The sequence below is a fragment of the Hemitrygon akajei genome, chromosome 4 (assembly GCF_048418815.1).
Source record: "Hemitrygon akajei chromosome 4, sHemAka1.3, whole genome shotgun sequence".
Taxonomy (NCBI): Eukaryota; Metazoa; Chordata; class Chondrichthyes; order Myliobatiformes; family Dasyatidae; genus Hemitrygon; species Hemitrygon akajei.
The window spans coordinates 64,732,191-64,755,420 of NC_133127.1; the positions used below are offsets into that span (position 1 = coordinate 64,732,191).

At 36.8% G+C, this 23,230-nt stretch overlaps 1 protein-coding gene across 1 annotated transcript in view; it reads left to right on the forward strand.

The window, feature by feature from the left end:
- Positions 1-23,201, forward strand: part of naa15a (N-alpha-acetyltransferase 15, NatA auxiliary subunit a) — a 61,885-nt gene extending 38,684 nt beyond the window's left edge. Inside the window, exons 11-20 of the mRNA XM_073042711.1 lie at positions 6,769-6,938; positions 7,230-7,382; positions 7,702-7,830; positions 8,353-8,566; positions 8,876-9,069; positions 10,503-10,611; positions 11,342-11,440; positions 15,452-15,595; positions 18,592-18,689; positions 21,090-23,201. Coding sequence (XP_072898812.1) covers positions 6,769-6,938; positions 7,230-7,382; positions 7,702-7,830; positions 8,353-8,566; positions 8,876-9,069; positions 10,503-10,611; positions 11,342-11,440; positions 15,452-15,595; positions 18,592-18,689; positions 21,090-21,290 — 1,511 coding nt within the window. The 3' untranslated portion in view covers positions 21,291-23,201. The remainder of the gene's footprint in view (positions 1-6,768; positions 6,939-7,229; positions 7,383-7,701; positions 7,831-8,352; positions 8,567-8,875; positions 9,070-10,502; positions 10,612-11,341; positions 11,441-15,451; positions 15,596-18,591; positions 18,690-21,089) is intronic.
- Positions 23,202-23,230: the final 29 nt, after the last annotated feature.

The following is a 23,230-nucleotide window of genomic DNA, read 5'->3' on the forward strand; positions in this document are numbered from 1 at the left end:
GTCTTCATGGGCAGCTGCTGGTTTTCATCAATTAACGGAGTACATTTTAAATGAGTACATTTTAGCAAGTTACTAAGTATCTTGCTACTTGGCCATTTTCTATCAATTTTTTTCAGAGAACTCAAATTGAAAGAATTATAGCTAAAAAAAAAACAGCTTCATGTGGTCAGCTCTAATGCCAAATAAATTCAGTTAATCTGATCTAGGGAACTGTTATCTGCAAAAGGAAAATTGTGCAGTGAGTGAGTACTGATGTGCCTGTTCTTTCAATATATTTATGCAAGAAAAAGCTTAATTACATCTTTCAACCTGAATTTAATTAGCATCTATTGATATTCTGGCTAATATTCACTGTAAATGCTAACCCAGAGTATCTTGCTCGCAGGTTAATCTTTAAACAAGCCAGTTGCTATTTCATGAAATATTTCAGGAGAATTTTTTTCAAAATCGTCTGGCATGATTTCATTGTTGGTATCTAATTTGATCATGTCTATTATGAAAGAGTTTGGATTGTATTTCCTTTCTTTTTCCTGACAGAAAAAGAGAACAAGTATAGGTTTTAATTACCAGGACATTATAGAAAGAAAACTTGAATTTATATAACACCTTTCATATCCTCAGGGTTACCTTTTATATTGTAATATAAATAACATTTATATTCCTATATAAAATAAGTTCTATACAGTACAATGCAAAAGTCTTATGCAAATGTAAAAAAAAATTGTGTAAAGTGAAGATGCTTTCAAAAATAATAATATTCTAAAGATCAAAAAAATTTACTCTTTAGAGTCATAAAGAGTAAAACAACTATATCAAATCAATATTTGCTGTGACCATCTTTTGCCTTTAAAACTGCATCAATTTTTTTAGGTACACTTGGCAGTTTTATAAGAAAATTGACTGATAGGTAGTTTGAAGCAGCTTGGAGAACTCGCCACGGTTCTTCTGCAAACTTTGGCTGTCTCACTTCTGTCTCCAGGTAATTCCAGACAGCCTCGATATGGGGTCATTGTCCTGCTACAGAATGAAGTTGGAACCAATCAGATGCCTACCTGATGGTATTGCGTGATGGAGGGAAATTTGCTTGTACTCCTCAGCATTGAGGATTCTATTAATTCTGACCAGATCACCGACTCCATTTGCAAAAATGCAGTCCCAAACCTGCAGGGAACCTCTGCTGTGCTTCACAGTTGGCTGCAGACATTCATCAATGTAGCGCTCTCCAGCTCTTCCACAGAAAAGCTGCTTTCTGTTCGAGCCAAAATTTTGAAATTTTGACTCACCAGTCCAGAGCACTTGCTCCCAATCTTCAGCACCCCAGTCCATTTATTATTATGCATAGGTATGTCTTTCGGCTTTGCTTCCACTTTGGAGGAATGACTTTTTGGCAGCAACTCTTCCAAGAAGATCATTTCTGACAAGATTTCTCTGGACTGTAGAGGGGTATGCTTGGGTTCCAGTGATTTCTGTGGGTTCAGGGTTCATAGCTGTGCTGGACTTTTTCCAGGTTCGAAGGGACGTCAGTTTGGTGTATCTCATCTGTTCCACTCAGTTGTCATGGCTGACCACTTCGTTTCTTCTTCTGAACCTTATCTATTTCCTTGTGCTTCCTCAGAAGAACTTGTACATCACTTCTTGAAACTCCTGTCTGCTGTAATTTTCTGCTTAGATAGACCTTGTTGATGTAGGATGACCACCTTGTTTCTTGTTGCTATGCTCACTCTTGCCATGGTGTAAGAATTGCTGATTTGAAGGTTAAATTGTCACATCTGCCAAACCCTCACCTTTTAGTTTGGATATCCTTCCCCCAGTTCTACTGGGGGAAGCGGGAGTCCTTCTACTCCCTTTTCTGTTTCAGTTAATTAGTTTATTTCATTCAACTCATTATGTCATTGATCATTAGTACCTGTTTGTGTTTTTTTTTTATCATGCACTGGGCTATATACCTACAAAGTAATCAAGTTTTTATTTGAAAAATGTTCTATAAATATGTTACTTTCTTTAACAAAATACAAAAAAATTCTCTAACATTTACTTTTTAAGGAAAATGAATGTTCGGAAATCTAAAATTTGCTCTTTTCTACTAACACTAATGCAGAAGACAAAAAGAGCATCTAAAGCAAAATTTATATTTAAAAACTATGATGCCTAACAATTGCACATACTGTACATTTTATCTATAAATTCCTATAATATTTTATATTGTCACGCCATCTAGATTATGTGGGCAAGTCCTGGAATAGGGTTTGAACTCCTAATCCATTGATTGAGGTAAAACTGCTATCATGCAGCCGAAGTGGGGACACCCCTGTACAATTATTGAATTCTGAGACAAGGTACTGGAAGGAAATCACTATGAATTTCTTGGTCAGTCTTTGTATTAGTAACCCATTTATCTTCTGTGGCAATTACAGTTTCAGCTACATGTCCCTATGAGGAGGGTTTTGTTGCAAACCAAATGCTTGTTTAAGTAAATATTTTAAAATAGTGAATATTTCTGATCCAGTCACTGTATAAGTCGTGTGTGGCAGACTTGGTGGAAAAAAATATTCTCAGACATCCCTAATACTTCTAATTCATTTAAATCTAGGTATCCCTCCTAAAGAAAATCAATTCTTTTTGTTCACCCTGTCCAGGACTCTAGTTTATTACATTAAATATTCCCTGTATTTTTCCAAAGAAGACAGCCATAGTCTAAATCAGGTTTTTCCTGATGAAGACTACCCTGCATAATGTGTTCCTCGAAAACAGTTCATATTGGGATTTTCCATGGAGCAATGCTGCATCATTTGCACATTCTTCAACAAATCACAATAAAAATTTCTAAAAATTTACTATTTTTTCACACAAATTCCATGAGAGCAAATTTTATTCTGTATCTCGAAGCTTTTGTAATGATTTGTAAAATCTTGTAAGGGTCTGTTTACATTACCTGAACAACCATAATGCGGGGGTCACCTGTTGGCATTTTTCACCCATGGCAAGTTGACAGAAAGACAATTTGGCCCATTACTTCCATTGCTGACTTCCTTAAACCCCTTCTCTCACACTTGTCCATTAACTCCAGCCTGTTTTTCCTACCACCCATTTCAGTATCCAGTTAACCCTCTTCTCTTTTGGGGGGGGGGGGGGGGGGGAGGGGGTTGAGCAGAAAAGATCTACATTCACAAGAAAAAAAATGCCAAAACTGAGGTATCAATGCCAGCAGCTGAACAACTGTCACTTTCATCTCTCCAATATTTGTGTTTAGGCTTAACTAACACTGTAGCCTAACTTGTTTTATGTATTCCTTCGATTATCTCCCTGCTCGGCAGTGCCTCTACTTTTTTTTTTACAAGTTTGCAAAGATTTGGCATGACCTTTGATAAAACTTCTACAGATGAGTAGTGGAAAGTATATTGACTGGTTGCACCATGACTAGATATGGAAACTTAAGTGCCTTTGAAAGGAAAAGCTGTACAACCCAGTCCCATCACGGGTAAAACCTTCCCCACTATTGAGCACATCTTCTACAAGGAGTGCTGTCACAGAAAGTCCCACAGAGAACCCCCTCCATCCAGGCCATACTTTCTTCTTGCTGCCTCCATCGGAAAAGAGGTATAGGATCCTCAGGACCCACACCACCAGATTCATGACCTGTAATTACCTCTCAAATGTCAGACTCTTGAACCAGAGGGGTTAACATCAGTCACCCTAACACTAATCTGTTCCCACAACCTAGGCCACACTTTTAAGAACTCTTCACCTCATGTTCTATATTCATTGTTTGTTTATTCATTCATTATTTTTCTTTCTGTATTTGCATAGTTTGTTGTCTTTTGCACATTGGTTGTTGGTCCATCTCACGTGAAGTTTTTCATTTCGTGACACGAAGATTGGAGGAGTTGTGGATGGAGCTGTAGGTTGTCGAAGGTTACAAGAGGATATAGACAGGCTGCAGAGTTGGGCAGAAAAATGGCAGATGGAGTTCAATCCGGACAAGTGTGAGGTGATGCATTTTGGAAGGACAAACCAGAAGACTGAGTACTCAGTTACTTAAGAGTGTGGATGAACAAAGGGACCTTGGGGTTCAAATCCATACATCCCTCAAGGTCGCTACACAGGTTGATAGGGTAGTTAAGAAGGCCTACGGGATGCTAGACTTCATAAACAGGGGGATTAAGTTCAAGAGTAGAGAGGTTATGTTGCAACTCTACAAATCTCTGGTGAGACTGCACTTGGAATATTGTGTTCAATCCTGGTCACCTCATTATAGGAAGGATGTGGAAGCTATGGAGAGGGTGCAGAGGAGATTTACCAGGATGTTGCCTGGATTGGAGAACAAGTCATATGAAGCAAGGTTAGCAGAGCTGGGACTTTTCTCTTTGGAGCGTAGAAGAATGAGAGGGGACTTGATAGAGGTCTACAAGATTATGAGAGGCATAAATAGGGTGGATAGTCAGTACCTGTTTCCCAGGGCACCAATAGCAAACACCAGAGGGCATATGTACAAAATTAAGGGAGGGAAGTTTAGGGGAGACATCAGGGGTAAGTTTTTTTACACAGAGGGTTGTGAGTGCTTGGAATGACTTGCCAGGGATGGTGGTGGAGGCTAAAACATTAGGGGTATTTAAGAGCCTCTTGGACAGGCACATGGATGAAAGAAAAATGCAGTGTTATGGGGTAGTGTGGGTTTGGTACTTTTTTTAAGGATTATATGGGTTGGCACAACATGGAGGGCTGAAGGGCCTGTACTGTGCTGTAGTGTTCTTTGGTTCTATTTATTCTACTGAGTTTCTTTGTATTTACTGTGAATTGCCCACAAGAGAAAGAATTTCGGGGTAATATATGGTGACCTATATCTGTTGGGTAATAAATGTACTTTGAACTTTGATGAACCTGACATGAGGTGCAGTCTGTGTTCCTTGCAATCATTTGGAATTCCCCTGAGCACTGTGGTTTCTTCCTACATCCCAAAAACTTACAACCTGGTGTGTTAATTGACCACTCGGATGAGGTTGTAGAGATAATAAATTGCATACAAATGTGTAAATGGGAGCAGGTTAGTTCATGCGGACTCTGGGTCAAATGGTCTATTTCCGTATAAAATTACTGACTGTTATTAAAACACCAAAAAAAAACAATCTAATATGGAACCCCACAGGACTCCAGTACACACAATGAAAAAGGCCTGAACATATTAGATATGGCAAAGTTATTTTCCACGGTAGGGGAGTCTAGGACAAGAAGGCATGACTTCAGAATTGAAGGACATCCATTTAGAACAGAGATGCGGAGAAATTACTTTAGTCGGAGGGTGGTAAGTCTGTGGAATTTGTTGCTATGAGTGGCTGTGGAGGCCACGTCATTGGATGCATTTGAGGGCAGAGATAGGTTCTTGATTAGCCAGAGCATCAAAAGGTATGGGGAGAAGGCAGGGGAGTGAGGATGACTGGAAGAATTGGATCAGCCCCTGATTGAATGGTGGAGCAGACTCAGTGGGCCAAAGGGCCACTTCGGCCCCTATATCTTATGGATTCCTCCAGTTCTGTTACTGAGACTCCCACTTTCCATTAGCCACATTGTTTTTAACAAACTTCCTGTTTCTCTTGAATTTTATAGATTTCCTGATCAATCTACCATATCAGTCTTTCTCAAAGTTTGCCATATCAGAGAAGTGTTTTTCTTACTGCATCCTCAAAAGTTATATCAAGCTGATCTTGTGATTTTTCCAGTGCTTCATGGTTTTTTACTTAAAGGCAATGTCTGTAATGTTCTCCTTTCTGGAAAGTTGGATGGAAATAATTCATGGCCTCTGGCACTAGCCTTCCAAAAGGCTTCACTTTAATTTCTTACGCAAAACTGCTTGTCCCTAGATGATTAGGTTTGGGAACATGTCTTTTTATTTTGTTCTAAACCCTCTGTATCCATTTGACATCATGGGACAATTCCCATGGGACCAGGGATGCAACATAAGAGATTCAAGAGCTTAAGCAAGAGTGATGCATTATATAGTGTTGGTGCCAGTCAAGTCCAGCACTGTATTCAGTCTTAATCATCTGTCTTCTGTGGAGTTTGCAGTCTTCCTTTGCTGTGTGTTCCCCAAATGCTGCTTTATTTCCTCCCACATTCCATGGGTGTGTGTAATGGTATAGGTGAATGCTAGGAAAATCAGGTTAGAGTTGATAGGTATGTTAGAGGGTTGCAGGGATTCGAAGCATCACTTTTGAAGGCTGCCAACAATGCTATGAAAAATATGAGAATAATGAATAATGGTGAAATGTTCTCCCTCACCTCCAGGCATCAGTGATAATGGGCAGTCATGTTTAAGTTCATATGGGAGAAATGAAAAAAATTGTGTTTGTAAATCATACAGCATTTGTACAATTACTTGAAGCTAAGTAACTGAAGCAAGATAATGCATGGCTTTGAGATAAAGATAATTTTGATTTTTTTTCTCACAAAAGCTGTCTTCGATTTGAAGGATCAAGTGGTGGGCTCCTAAGAAAAACGTGCTAATTCAGCTGATTAAATCAGCTCCATTTTTAAAATTTCCATGCATTTAAAAAAAGTCAGTATCAGGGTGGTGTTTTTAAAACGTCTATTAATAAATTAATATACTGGTCCAATTTTCATTGTGCTTATTTAACTTCACCAACTGAACATAAGCCTCAAAAGGGGAAAATATTTAGGTGGTTGGACATGTATTGCACAGATGTACATAGATCTTTTTGAATAATTTTGCATGTTTGCCCATTAACGTTGAACTTGGCTTCCCTCCCATTTCAGATGATGGAAACTTAGAACCGCCTACTACTAGATTGTGGGTCCAGTACTTTTTAGCCCAGCATTATGATAGAATTGGTCAACCATCTTTGGCCTTGGAGTATATCAATGCTGCAATTGAAAGTACCCCAACACTCATAGAATTGTTCCTTGTCAAGGCCAAAATCTACAAGGTAAAAATGCAAAACATTCTGTCCTTCATAAATAACTCTCTACAAGCTTTGTAATTTTTAAACAGTTATGTTTTCAATTTTTTTCTGCTTCATGTATACAAACTTTTTAAAATTTAAAAATACTGCAAATTTAGAAGAAACATTAAATATAGTTTTGAAAATTGTGAATTGAAAGTTAGAATCAATAATTTTCTGTAAGTGATTGAGTAAAACGACTAAATTGAAGATCTGAGTATATGATAGTTTTAATAATATTAGATTGCTGTGTTTAATGTAGTATTTTCCTTACAGCATGCTGGAAACATAAAGGAAGCTGCCAAATGGATGGATGAGGCTCAAGCTTTAGATACAGCAGACAGGTTTATAAACTCCAAATGTGCTAAATACATGCTAAAAGCCAACCTGGTGAAGGAAGCTGAGGAAATGTGCTCCAAGTTTACAAGAGTTGGTATCTTTGTTGCTTAATCATACTACATAAAATATTAATTTATTTACATATTGATATATGCTTTGCCATAAACGATTTGCATTTTGTGGATTCTTGTTCGGACGTGCGTGTTTGCTGCGTAGTTAGATTTTGAAGTCCACTGTTGACTGCATAGTTTTTGTGCAACAAAATCTGTTGTGGGCACATAATTTAATCGTTTAACTGGTTATTTAAAGTACTTGATTGTTTTGGATAATATCTTCCCAAATGTGTTAAATTGTACTTGCTGGCTACATATTTTGTTGTGACATATTTCTATGTAATGCCTTTTTCTAGGAAGGGACGGCTGCAGTGGACAATCTGAATGAGATGCAGTGTATGTGGTTCCAGACAGAATGTGCTCTAGCCTATCAATCTATGAACAAGTTTGGAGAATCTCTTAAGAAGTGTCATGAGATAGAAAGAGTAAGTGCAAGAAAAATCATGTACATTCACATTTCTGAAATGAGTAAGGTGATGGGGTTGGGAGTAAGAAATGAAGACATAATTACAAAAATGGTGGGACCTAATTTATCCTCTAATGCATTCCTTCTTAATTTTAAAAATGTCAAACGGTTGGAGCCTTGCAACGTTTCCTTAATTTTTCTTCCCTCCCCTCCCGCATACATAGGTAGTCTCTAACAAGCTAAAGCTTGTGTCCTATGTGTAGCTGTAAGAGGAATTTGCTAAAACCGGATGTAAGCTTGTGAAGTCAGTTAAAATTATCCACCCAAAGCAATAGTACAAACAGTGTTCACCTGATACCAGCTTTAAGTATTAGGATTTGTCTTGGATAAAACTTTTAGAAACCAGTGTTGGCTTGAAAATGGAAATGTTCTAATATAAAGTGTGGTCAGTTTTTGTAATAATTCTGTTTAGTTAGATGTACCTGTGTTTGTGCTGATTGATTTGTGAGATTCTGTGCTGATTCGAGTTTTTCTTATCCAGCATTTTGCAGAAATTACCGATGACCAATTTGATTTCCACACCTATTGCATGAGAAAAATGACATTGAGATCATATGTGGATTTGCTTAAACTTGAGGATGTACTTCGATGTCATCCTTTTTATTTTAAAGCTGCAAAGGTAGCTATTGAAATCTACCTTAAACTTCATGATCATCCACTAACTGATGAAAACAAAGAATTGGAGGCTGATACAGGTATTGCGAATTTTTGCTTTAATATCATATTCCTTTTATTGGTTTAATTTTAAAAGAATTTATTGATTCTGAACAACAAACGAGAAAATCTGCAGATGCTGGAAATCCGAGCAACACACAAAATGCTAGATAAACTCAGCAAGCCAGGCAATATCTATGGAAAAAAATGCAGTCAACGTTTAATGTTAACTAGTTTTTTCCATAGATGCTGCCTGGCCTGCTGAGTTCCTCCAGTATTTTGTGTGTATAACTCATTCCACAGCTATTTGTTTAGTTCCAAAATGTGATCAGTGTGTTTTGTCCCTGCAGCAAATCTTTCAGATAAAGAGCTGAAGAAATTACGGAACAAACAACGTAGGGCAAAGAAGAAGGCACAACTTGAAGAAGAGAAGAGGAATGCAGAAAAAGAGAAGCAGCTGAAAAATCAACGGAAAAAGAAAGAAGAGGATGAAGAGGAGATTGGCACACAGAAGGAAGAGCTTGTACCTGAAAAACTAGCAAAAGTAAATTTCTAACATTACTGTGTCCATGAATTCTGAATTCACAAAGTCTGTATGCTACCACTCTTTCCATCACTTCACTGCTTTCCCCAAAAGACATTAGATGTCTTTTAGGGACTGGAGTTTCAGGGAGCTCTTGGTTTGAACCAAATCCTCTACCCTTTTCTACAGTCTTCTACCCAATTATTCTTAATATGAGTGCAAGTGTGCCAACATAGTTGCTGTCTTAAGTGAATCAGGAAGATATCTACACTAAGTTGTATCATCAAGTCTGACCAATTTTGTATTATGTAGCTTTATTTGGGTTTTAGCAATCCTAACTTAGAGAAATTCAGTCAGTTTTCTATTCTTTATTGAACTCTTCCATTCTTAGTGAAAGTGTTCTGCAGATGTTAGGGAAGATAAAAATCACTTTTCTTGGTGGATATGCTATGGCAGAGTTGGCGAACATTTGTCAGAGTATGTGCCCAAAATCGCTATAAACTTTTAACAAAATCTTTTTTTGTAATTCTCCCATGGTAGTATTGAGCAGAGATTATCAATGATGATTAAGTAACAATAAATATGGATTTTTGAAGTGTTTTAGAAAACCTGTTCCAAAATTATTAATATTAATCCTTTAAAAGACAATTAAAATAATTTCTAAATAGTACTGCTATTGTGCCTCAAGGAAGATTTGGTGGATATTCATAAAAATCAATGAAAGGAAAATAAACACTATGCTGAGTAAGACTTTTATCACTGCACTAACAAAGACAGGTAGTTTATATCTGGCTTGTATTTGCTCATTTGAGAACAATGCGCATAGCACTAGTTTCAACGGTAGCTCTACTCCTAGAATTGGACTGGGCAAAGTTTATCACTGAAAACATATCACATAAATATTCATGGATTAAGTATCCTGTGTTCACTCGCAAATAACAAGAAAAAAAAACATAAGCAGAGTGAAGCCAATGCCAACTGGCCCAGCCATTTACGATTCAAATAATGATGTGTATTCCAGGACTGAGAGGACTTTACAATGTATCACCCAACATCATGTGTTACTGCATCTGTCTAGCTTGCACGAAGCTGGCATGAGATGATTCCTGTGAAAACATCTTACTGCTCTCTGATAAGAAAAATCATTTACTGCTTTATTTGACAGTAAAGATAAATCATTATATATCTTTTTATTATGGTTAGATTTAAAGAATTGAGATGCAGCACTGCATATACGTGCGAACACAATTTTTGCTTGTGCTTTTGGATCACCACCCCGGGCTGTAGCCAACAAAAATTAAGTTTGTCGGAATGAAACCATTGCATTGAGTTTTGAAGTATACAAAGCACATTGTTGTAATGTTTATGTACAAGTTAACATAACTGTCAGCTGCCCATAAATGTGTTTGCCTTTAATTTAGACACATATTCAGGATGCTTTTTCTATTAACTAGGTGGACAGTCCTCTTGAAGAAGCCATTAAATTTTTGACACCACTGAAAACCTTGGTAAAAAACAAAATAGAAACCCATCTTTTTGCTTTTGAGATCTACTATAGAAAAGGTGAGTAATGAAAATGTTGGATTGTTTTAGTCATTTATGATGAACATTTTTGCCAGTATTATAACCGGTGATTATCTTGGGTTTGCTGTCATCACCTAGTTGCCTAAATTAGATTATGTGTACACATAAATACTATTTGTTGACAATCTTCTCCACTGAATAGACATTGTGAATAATCATTGTGAAGGTGATGTGAAGAATTGCTGTACAGGGGAGGTATTAGAAACTGAAATAGAAGCCAAACGAACGAAGTTCGTGACTTTGAGGCAGCAAATTGGCGAGGGACAAAAATAAAGTTTTCTGGAAATGCAGCAGTTTTGTGCTGCAGTCTTCATGGTTGAGAGAGAAATTTAGCATTGTTTGTGAAGTCCATGGCCAAAAGTGTTTGATCTGGAGCACTTTTCAGAAAAGCTGGGTGGAGGGGAGGAATGTGGGTGACAGACTGCTCATGTATAGCACTTTGCAATAGCTTACTCACTTCTATTTTCCTGCATTTCTCTTGCATAAAATTGCATTATAAATGATTTTAGGTTCCCATTAGCAAGGCTTTAATCTCATTCTGCATACATTCTTTGTTTTGACCATGATTTTAGCTGCCATATTTCCATCTTTAACATTAAGGCAGTAAATTAAAGAATCTTTTATTTATGATTAAAGTGGAATATTAAATACTGCATAAATTATGTTTTAGAAGGTTTTCTTTCTAATGTGATTTTTAATATTTTTGTAGAAAAATTCCTTCTGATGCTGCAGTCAGTCAAAAGAGCTTTTGCCATAGATCCAGATAACCCTTGGCTCCATGAGTGTTTGTTTCGGTTCTTCAAAACTGGTATGGCAGATAATTATTTGTGATTAAATGTTTGCCCAGAAATTATTTGTATGCTTTTTTTTCAGTGTGGATGAAAATCTGTTTGCCGGAGTCAGATTCTGGAGTGGAATCATGCTATTCCAGAAATTCAGCTGAATAATGATGTGATGACATCATTAATGGTACAAAACATTGAGTGTTGTCAGAAAAAAGGAAGTTGTATTGTTTTAAAGAGCAACTTCCTGGGTAGGTTTCCAGATTGGTAGTGACAGCCTCACTTAATTAGTCTCTTTAGATCACTTACCAGTTGTACTCCCCACCACTTGACCTGCTAGTAGCTAGTAACCAAGCATTGGACTTACTTTTATCAATTGCACTCAGTAGTGGTGGAGTACATAAAGCGAGCACCTTCCCTAATGTAAGGCTAGTTTTAGGAGTTTCAAAGTTTGTGCCCATGGGAAACGGCTGAATTTGCACACTAAAAGGTACAAACTTTAAAGGCCTTGAATTAAAGGGAAGTATTGAAATAAGCTTACATTCTGTTTAGTATTCACGTAACTTGGTAATGGTTCCCTTTTGCGATTTGCTTAAATGGACCAGAAAGCTCTTTTTTTTGTACTTGCATGTAACAATTCAAAGAATTTGTATTGTTGCTTTTCAAAGAATGCTGACAAAATGCCTGAACAAGTGATGGAACTTTGTATAATGTATGTTCTATTTTGGGCCTTATTGATTAGGTGGAATTTTTCTGATATGATTAATGTTTATCATATCTGTGACATAGCAGCAAAATACTGACAATTGTTTTGAAATTGTTTTATTTACAGTTACAGTATAGTAAAAGATCTGCAGCTATGTCCAATTTCTGTTGTATCAGCTGTGGAAGTTAGTCAATTAATCTGGTATTTAAAAAAAAAGACTATTATCAATAAGGGTTACCATTAAACTTGTTTAGAGGAAAGAGAATACATTGCCTTGCTAAAAAGTGCCTTTTTGATTGTCGACACTTTACTGCCATCTGAAATAACTTACTAAAATAATAATAGGCTGTTCACCTTCTATCAGTATTGGATTAATATTACTAGTCCAAAGGCTTGTTCTTTAACATCATGGGACTAGTATCTAAAATGGAAGAATTGTGTTACAACCGGCTTTGTTGTATTCACAAATCAGAGATCCTGCATCCAAAAAAAGTGGTTTCAATCTAGCAAAGGCGCAGACTTGCAAGCAATTAATGCATAATGAACAGACAGATAAGTAATACAATAATCAACTTATCAGATCAAAGTTCTGTTGTCCACTTGTGTGCTAGCACAGATGAAACAGGAGGAGAAGGAGCTATGTACTTCTACATCTCAACAACGCTTAAACTCAAACTTGAGGTCTAGTGTGTTTGCAACAACCTTCAAGCAAAACTCCTAATTATATGATTAACCTTAAATTCCATCACAGAAGCTCATCTTCAGATAAATTGATTCTCTTCACACAACATCAGAAAATGACTAGAAGCATTGGATACAACAGAGGCTCTGAGATATGGTAAATTTTCAATTGAACTTAAAAGATTTGGGCTTCAAGGCTGGTTATGCATCCAGTCAAGCTCTTTTACAGTTATTAAGCTGGTTTCCATTCTAGTTATTTAACAATCAATTCTCAATAATGGGAGGTGCCACTGCAGCATGATCAATCAGTGGTCGCCAATATCTTGATCTCTGTTGTTTATTCTATGTTTTGCCATTACACTTTGATCAGAGCTCATTACATCCTTGATACAAAAATGTGCAAAAAGGCTGAATTCAGTTGAGGTTAATGTAACTAACCCTGATGCAAAAACTGCATTTGACCAAGTGTGGCATTGAGGACCCCATAGAAAATGAACAATGAAGGGAAACATACAAACATATAATTGATGCATGGGTAGGTCATTCAAATCTTTGACCCCGCCACACCATTCAATAAAATTATGGCTGAGCTGGTAACAATTCAACCCCATACTGTTGCCAGTTTTCAGTGACCTTTCACCCTCTTGTTTAGCAATAATCTATCTAACTCTGCCTTAAAACTATCCTGATGTCACTTCCCATTGAGGATGAACTCCAAAAGACTTAACAGACTTCGGGAAATAATTTTTGCCTTATCTGGGTGATAGCTGAATCAAGAATTTCTAATTTTGGATCGGGAGATAATTTTGTTCCATAGGTTCTTTAGAAGTCAAGAATGAAATCTAAAACTTGGTAATTACTGACTTTTTATTAATGTTAGAAGAGCAAAAAATCAAAGTAGGATTAAAGAAAAGCCAAGTCCAAAGAACAAAGGAGTTGTCATCTTAAACAATCTAGATAGATAAAGAACATTCTGTTGATAAGAGATAACCTATAAAATGGTTAGCTTCAGTGGTATGACAGATTGCAGAGAAACTTGTAGAAAATACAGAATTGGTTATACTATTATTGAAAATTCATTGAACAATTACAAGTGATATAAAAATATGAATAAGCATAGAGAAAGTTGAACTGCAAGAAAATAACAACTCTACACACTAATCCAGCAGTAAGTTTCAGGAAAATAAATGGTTGATGATTGTGCTCTGCAAACCAGCATAGACATCATGGGTTAAATGGCCTCTAATGCTGTAAGCAAAATAAGGAATTCTCACACAAGAGGAAACCTATCTGCATCAATCTTGCCAAAGCTCTCCAATGGCCGGGGCTAGCACAATGGATAATAGTTGTTGGAAGTCTTCCTTTTCGTCTCCAGGACAAAACTGCAGGAGTTCAAGATATTTTTCTGTGCTTAGTCATGGTCAGTTGGCTGATCAAAGATGTTTTACCCACAATTTCAAACAATGTGAATATTGATTGATTGCAGAATGTTTAATTCCAGCCTTTGCGCATGTTAATTGGCAAAATGCATTTATACCTTCGTGTAAGGCAATGACCAACTCCTGTTGAGAGAGTACCATCACTTGATGATTTTTCACTGGTACTGCATTGCCAAACACAGAGCATCAGCACAGAGACTAATATCATGTGCAGCAAATAGTGTTGGTTGTCTGTTTTCCGACGATGACTTAACCCGTGTGGGAAGAGATTTATAGTGGAAAAAGCTGTTGCTCTGGGGCATTTCCACTCTCTCGACCTCAGAAGTCTTGGTCCAATGGTATGAAAAATTATCATGACTAGAGACTTCCTCAGGTGCAGTGAATAGCCGTGACGCCTTTTGTGACTTGTCATGCCCTTCGCTCTCCACGAAGGGTTGCACCAATGCCTTTTTGGCTATTGGATATTGTTGTTGATCTCATCTGCCCAATCTGCCGGAACTAGCTTCGCATGCTGGGGTAGGCAAATATAGTATAATGGCTGGATGTACTGCAGTGTGTTATTTTCTTGATTTAAAGCTTTTTCATTTTCTCAATGGCACAAGCCAAGAGTATAATGGAGTACTTACCACTTACCCTGATGAATGCAGTGCCACCAACATCTTGACTCATCCAAGTTAAGGCAGTCTATTGGATTGTCACCAGTCCTAAATATTCATTTTTACAATTTGGACATTGTGACTTCATTGTGGTTTGCCTACAAAATTCACTTCAACGGTAACTAAACCTACAAGCTTTCCATATCATCCACTCCTGAATTGGATGCAATGCTTTCCTCCTGTTTAAACACTGACGCTTTTGAACAGTATTATAAATTCATCATACAGACAACAGCAGTTTAAGAAGCTGTGCAATTACTATCTTCTCAAGGATGATTGGAAGTATGCATCTTAAAGATGGTTCTTGACGGTGATGCCTATATCCTTTAATTTCATCAAATATCAGAATTGCACATTGAGTAAAGTTTTGTACAGCATGTTGATAAACATTGTTTAAATAGACTAAAAACTTGCAGAACATTAAATTCACCAAGTTGATTGTTGGCTTGAGTATAAAAACAAATGTAAGTTTATTGAAAATCGTTTATAAACTATTTGGTATTGTTGAAAGGATTGCATACAGAGCTAAAAGACCTTTTTCTTTTATCATTGCAGTATCTGAAAGTAAAAATGTGCCTGATGCTGTTCAAACAGTGCTGACACAGCAAATGAGCAGGCTGTTTGGAGAAACAAATCCAAAGAGTTTTAATGAGGCTTTTCTAAACAAGCACTTGAACTCAATCCCACACAGGTTAGCTGGTAAGTGAAATTTAGCTTTTTGAATATATATAGTGAGTAACTAACAGGATAAATTACAATTGCTAACACAGTTTCAACAAGAAAGGAAAGTCCCTATGTAAATAAGTCAAATTTTTGTGCTGCACGTTCTTAGTTGGCAATGACATGTAAAGTGAAAGCAGAATCACACCTGCAGCTATAATAAATGTGAAAATCTCTACAATTCACATAATTCTCATGCTTTCAATTCTCCATGTCATTAAGACACTCTCTTCCTGGTGAGTAATTTCACTGATGCCAACAATTTTATTCTTTGTTTTTCAAACAGTGGTTCTTGCATGAATGTCAGCTTGATCCAGTTCTTGCTAATGGTCATACTGATGCCCTGTCTCCCCTTTCCTTGGCTCACCAGTTGCTTTCCCTTGGAGGTTCATTAACACTGCAGGGAAATTTAAAAATCCCAGCAACTCTCATACTGGGATCAGTTAATTCAGCATACATCATAGATCAAACCTGATTCACCTTACTCTTTCAGACTTGGAATTTTAATAGAAACATTTTATTGCCACTCATGGAGTCTGCATTCATTTTGGTCTAACATTACTTGTTCCTACCTATTGTCTTAAAAAACAAATCTTTTGCACACCTATAAACTAATTTCTTGTCTATTTGCAGCTTCTTCTAAATGGGCAATATAATCAAAATTAGTCATTCGCTGCAAAAAAAGAGACATGTAGTGGTTTTATTGCAAAAGTGGTTCATCTGAACGCTTCTTTGAGGAAAGCTCCATTAATGGAGTTTAAACCATGTCGTCACTTCACATTTACTGCCAGCTATAAAAGGTAACAAACTGGAAATAATGAAACTGGATATCTTTTAAAATGGTGCTTCCAGTTTGTCCATTGAAGAATTCCAGAATTCCCCATGATCAAAGCATTTCTAATACTAGAAATACATGGATCTCTACTGTAACACACAAAAAGTGATTGAAACTTTGAGCAAAATGACTTTTGGGGAAATTGTGCACAGATTGTCAATTCTGTTTGTTAACTATTTTAATCCTACTGTAGTTTTTGTTTTATTGTACTATCCATCTATAACAGATAAATGTAGCATTTTTTTTCAGTTCTGTTAAGTTTCCATTACTACTATATTGTCTATCTGTAGAAAATATTTAATTCTTCCTTGGTGTTTCACAGTGGTGGTGTGATTTTTCTAAATACTCATTCAATAGAAAGTTGTTGGCATGAGCCCTGACATCCTACAGTGTCCTGAAATTGTCGCCTTTTTATCTGTACATTTATTTGTACTATTGCAAATTACTGCTAATATTAAAACCATTATTTTTAATAATATATTTTTTAAATAATTATTTAAAAAATTATAATTGTCATGGTTTTACCTCTTCAATGGTGCCTGCTTTTAAGGTGGTGAGCTATATAAGGTATTTAAGCTATCGCTGAAAAAATAGAAACATTTTCCATGAGCAACAGGACAAATTTCTTTAAAGTTGATTGTTAAAAGAATTACTTCATGCTACAATATTTAAGCCTTAGTCATTGAAGTAGGACCAAAGTTCCGCTTTTTTTTACATAGAATATTATTTGTTGAGCCATGTAGGTCAGCAAAATGCCAGAATCAATTAATAAGGTTCTTTAACTTGCCTTTGCTTACCTTTATGAAATTCAGAGAGGAGGTGGGGGGTGAATGGTACAGAGATGAAGGTTCAATCCTGACTTCCGTGTTGTGCGGCTGGAGTTTGCACATTCTCGCTGTGATTGCAGGGGTTTCCCTAGTTGCTTACGTTTCCTCAAAAATGTGGGCTGTTAGCTGAATTGTAAATGGCTACTAGAATCGGTTTTTCTATTGGTGAAAATCTGGGGAGAATAAGTTGCTGAGAACTTAATGGGGAATGGAATTGCTCTAAGACAACAGAAAAAATGTAATTTCAGTCCTGTTGTTCCTTGCCAAGTTTGTAATCAAAAGTAATGCTTAATTTTCACACAAAAAAGTGTAAATGTGAACTAATTTTCCAAAGTTTGGGTAAAGGTGCTATGTTTGAGTTAGTTATCAAAAAGTGGCATGTTATTTTGTAGGAAGAAGACTAGAAATATAGGGAGAAACAACAGAATAAGTTTTCCAGTTGTTTCCTTTATTATTTGGCTGTTTAAAAAATTTGTGGAATGTGAGTAGAGCAGGAAAGCCCAATACTTATTTGTCAGTACCTACCTAAATAACCTTGACAATGTTGAAAAGGTGTTGCTTGATCGGCTTCAATCCATTTGATGGACACAATCCACTTGTAACACTGCTCTTGGTATCAGATTCCAGAATTTTGCTCCAGTGTTAATGAAGGTGATATGTTTGTATGTTATGGTGGGTATCACATGAATTATCTCTTAGCATAGCTATTGACGTTATACAATTATTTTCTCAGTATCTCACTTTTAGAAAGAGTTGGTAAATGGCTAGGATAACAAGACAGACTAGTTACATATTTATTTGTATTGACAGTAAACTTAGAAGAAACTAAATGCTGAGGAATGTTTATTGGTGGAGGAATTTTAGAATGACGTTGTTGAATATATAATGGAGCATTGGCCCTCAAGTCAAGATATTAGAGGGATTGTGATGCAGCATTGTTTAAACATGATTGAATATTCTGGTTTGTTTAATTAGCATTAGCAGTAAAGGATTTTTTAATATGCAGAGTTAACATCTCTGATATTGGGGGGGAAATTGTGCAAGGACAAATTCTGACTCCCATTAATAATCGTGATTTAATATTATTGGTAAATTATTTGTAACCTATAGATTGCATTGTGCTTAAGCAATTGAAATGTTTCCTTTACATACTGGTTGTTTCCAAGCTAAATTGAATGTGTGATAGAAGAATTAACTTTAGATTTCTCATAACGTGAACAGGTTATGGCAGGAATCTTCACTTCACCTAGTTCCAAATAACACCAATTTCTGTATGTCCTAAAATACATAACACGGTTTGTACTTATTTGCAGCTGCCAAAATGATGTACTACAATGACCCTTCCACTCAAAAGAGGGCAGTGGAGTTAGCTACAGGACTTGATGAGTATCTAAACCAGAGAGGGATCCAGGTGAGTTTGATTGCTTACACAGTAAGTTGCCATCATTGTAAAGCTATTAAAAAGTTACCTTTAGTGAACTCTTTAGTTTGATTTCTTTTAGTTTAGCTATTTCGGCAAGGAAATGGGCCCTTCGGCCAACTGAATCTGCAGTTTTTTGTTCCTCCCCAATTAAGTTTAATCCTGATACAAAAAGATGCATTTTGAGAAGGCAGTCAAGGATAGCATATAGGGAATGTTGTTGAACAGATCTACCTTGGGATCCTTAGAAAGTGGCAACATTGATAAGTAAATTGGTAAAGAAGACTTAAAGGATGCTTGCCTTTATTGGCTGTAGCATAGAGATGGATTGCCAACTTGCAGCTTTATATGCATTGATTAGGTACTGCGTGGAAGATTGTGTGCACTTTTTGGCCAACATTCTGTAGAAGGATGTGATTGTGTTGAAGAGGAGATTTACCAGAATGTTGTCTCAGTTGGAGCATTGCAGTTATAAGGAAAAGCTTTGTAGGCTTGGTTTGGTTTCCTTTGAGCAGAGGTGGCCTAGGAGGTATAAAATTATGAAAGGGGTTGATAGTAAAAGCATCTTCCCTGTGATGATAATAATAGATGATGTAGGAGTGTATAATACAAGGGGAGAGGTAGGAGACTTAGAGAAGGTCTAAGAATATTTCCACACAAGGTGGTTGGAGTCTGGAATTCACTACCTGAAAAGCTGTCAGAAAAAGATACTTTCATGATATTTAACAAGCATCTATTCAAGTACTTATATAATCAAGGCTTAAAGGCTACACACCTAATGTGGGTAAATGGAATTAGTGGAGATTGGCTGGCATAGACATGGGGGGCTGAAGTTGTATCTCACTGTTGACCACCTGCTGAATATTTCTAGTATATTCTGTTTTAAACCACATTGTGCCATATAGTTTCTTCAGGCAATATTTGTACTGTTAATATCCTTAAAAGAGAAAATACTTCCTGGTGGAAAACTACAACTCAGGAGGTAGAGTCAAGTGATGCACGGTTGAGTATATTCTAAAAATAGTTGCACTAGTTCACTGATTTTAAAGTTATTGAACCATTAACTGGGGTTATACGGCTTGATAATTTAAGTTAATAAAGTTCCAAACTCTAAAACTTAGTCAATGGCATTTCAAGGGCCAACTTGTTCTATCTAATGTCAAAATATTTGCTTCCTATCCAAATCATTTATAAGGATGCCATGGCAATGATACTAAATCAGGCAGACCAGGCATTAGATGTTATCTTCTATAATATCCTTAGTATCGTGGTGTTCACCAATAGAGAATAAAATTTATTCCCTTTCATTGGATGGGTAGGCTTGTTGCTAAAGTCTGTCAATTGTTAACTGCAGTCTTAGTTAAATACAGTCGGCCCTCCTTATCCGCGAGGGTAAATGTGGATGCTCAAGTTCCTTATTCAACCTGTTTCAATGCGGTGGACCTTAGGCCCAGCGGAACCCCAGACCTTATTTAACCTGCGTAAGTGCGGTGGACATTAGGACCTGGTGGCGGAGCTCTGAATCCGCAGTGTTTCTGTTAACAAAAATAATCACGATCACGATTGAAAATAAAGTGGAAATAATAAAGCGATCGGAAAGAGCTGAAACGCCATCAGTCATTGGAAAAGCGTTAGGCTACCGTCGGTCAACAATCAGAACAATTTTAAAGGATAAAGTGAGAAAGGCCCTGCCCCGATGAAAGCTACAATTATTACTCAGCAACGCAGTGGTTTAATTACTGGATTTTGGGGTTTTGGGTTTTTGATCCTCTACATCAACCAGACACGGATGGAGAGCGCGCTTGGAAGCGATCTGTCACTGGATTGAACTTGGGAACTTCCCAAGCCCAGCGCTGAAACATATGTTAAGTATTTTATATGCATGGAAAGTAAAATATATACCATATACTAAGACAAATGTTTGACTAACTGATGCTAAATAATAGCAGATGTACCTGTTCCGACTTACTTAGTAAGAGAACTTCCAATTTTTTCTCGATCCCGATCCATGATAACCTACGCACATCCTCCCATATACTTTAAATCATCTCTAGATTACTTATAATACCTAATACAATGTAAATGCTACGTAGAACAGTTGTTATACTGCATTGTTTAGGGAATAATGACAAGAAAAAAAAGTCTGTACACGCTCGAACAACAAGTACTGGAAGAGCACTTCCTGGTTTTCTCGATTCGCAGTTGGTTGAATTTGCGCATGCAGAACTCGCGGATAAGGAAGGCCGACTGTAAGGGTCACCGTAACCTTCAACCTGATCTCACATGATTAATACCGTTGCTATGGATTTAGGGACACTTTTGTATAATATTACAAACAAAATAAACACACTTATTTTCACATGCCTGACCTTTCTATTTCTTTCTATTCAGGTTTGTGTGAAAGTGCTAGAAGCTGTGCGTGATGGTAGCCTGGGAGTATGTAAAGAAACAGCTGAAGCCTACAGAGCACAGTGCCACAAGATTTTTCCCTATGCTCTAGCATTCATGCCTCCTGGATATGAAGATGAAGTAAAGATCACAGTAAATGGGGATAGTGCTACCGAACCAGAAGAACTGACCAATGAGATCTGAATGAAGATGGTGACTGAAGTGAAAACATTTTTGTCGCACACCTCTGATGCCAGCTTCCCACTCTGTCAACAGGATCTGTAAATATGTGTCAGGGTTTCATAAATGCCTACAGATCACAGACTTTCAGAGTTGAAGGTCTTTTTTTTTTATCCTGCTGACTTCAAACAAAATAATCTGAAATTTTGGAGGTGACTTCTGTACAATGTGTTTCTGAAGCCCATTTGAGTGAGAAGGTGACATCAAATAAATGCACTCAACACTCTTCTTGCAATTGGCTTCCCGGGTTTTTAATGTAATTTCTAAAGAATTTTGAGAGCTGTTTTAAAAAGTTGGGTGTGACACAAAAATGTAGTCTAACAAATACAGTCTTGAGATTGCCATGGTCAGCATCACTGGATCCTCTAAGCACAAACTTTGTCAGAGCAGCAGTGTCTGACACGATATGAATGGAAACTCATGCAGACCACAGGAAATACCTTATGTAAATTGTGATGTACAGATTAATGTACCCAGTTTAAAAAAAAGTGTTAAAGACAGATAGGTATTTGGAATTGAAGACTGAATGGAAAGAGGCAAAATTAGAGTGTGTACTGACCATTTCTAAATTGCTTGGGATTTTCTAAAAAAAACATAAATTTAGTATGTCTGTAGATCACCTGCTGCATTACAGAACAGTTCTGAGTCCATATTTCCATTTTGCTGCTTACAGCGACCTAAAGTGGCAAATTTTGGCAGTCAGCAGTTACTGCTTTTCTTTCAAATCCTAAATCTGGTTGCAGTAGGAAGTGTTTGGTAAATTAACTTGTTTCACGTTCTAATTTAGTTGGCAAGTCTTGGATTCAGTACTGTTTTGTTAATGCAGATGCAGATCATCATCAGTAACCATCTTGACAGATTATGTAGAAAATTATACATTGATCATTTGGATACCAGTTTTTCCCTCTTATGTAATGACAATTATAGTTCTTGAAGCCCACTATTTCTAAGGATACTTCTTGCTCTGCAGTTTTACTCATGCCCCAGACTTTGTATGTTTTTAAAAGGGGCCCACAATTTTTGGAAAAAATAAATTGCTTTATTTCTGCAGTTACAATTAATTCCCGTGGTTCTGAAATGCAAAAGGTACCAAATATAAAACGCAATAAACTTTCTTTTGGAAAATTGTTCTAACTGGGGTATTTATTAACATGGTTTTATTTTGTAGAATTCACTTTCCAGAAGGTTTATTTTTTAAAAAAAATGTGCCCCAACAATTGATTCAAAGCACTGTCTGTTACTTATTAAGAGAATGTGATTTGCTCCCTGTTTATTTTATGATAATTGTATACAGTTTGTTTGTAATTGGTCTGTCCTAATCCTAGCTGGTTATCCAAGAAACATGCATTGAAGTGCAGTTGCATCTTCAGTTGTGAATTCTTATGTTACGATTTGACATTTGGCAGAAACCAAGTAAAAAGACTGCACAATCTTCCATTTTAATGTTGCAGGATATGTGTTTTTCCCCAATCACTCTTCTAACGCAGTTAAAGCTGGAAGCTGAGAGTATACTGTACATCTCTCCAAATAATGCAGCTTTGGGTCTGTCAAGAGAAAACTTCCTAGGTCGGTATGAATGATGGACTTGCTTCACAGTTCACGAGCTCGGATTACCAGTGGGCTTATGTCAGAATGATCTCTTTGAACCTGAACTCTTGTTAGTATTTGGTTTGATCAGAGGTTTTTTGTGTTCATGTCTTAACCATTTCAGCACTGAGCTTGGTGTAGGGTTTTATTTTTCATTGTCCTTGATCCATCCAACACACAGGGTACTGATATGGCATATGAAATGTAAATTTTACATTTGTTTCTGTGGTTAGTTCCATTTTAACCACACTGGTTGTATTCAGCATCTAATAAACTGGTAGTGTGTCATTTTTGTCACAAGTCTTACATTCACTTTG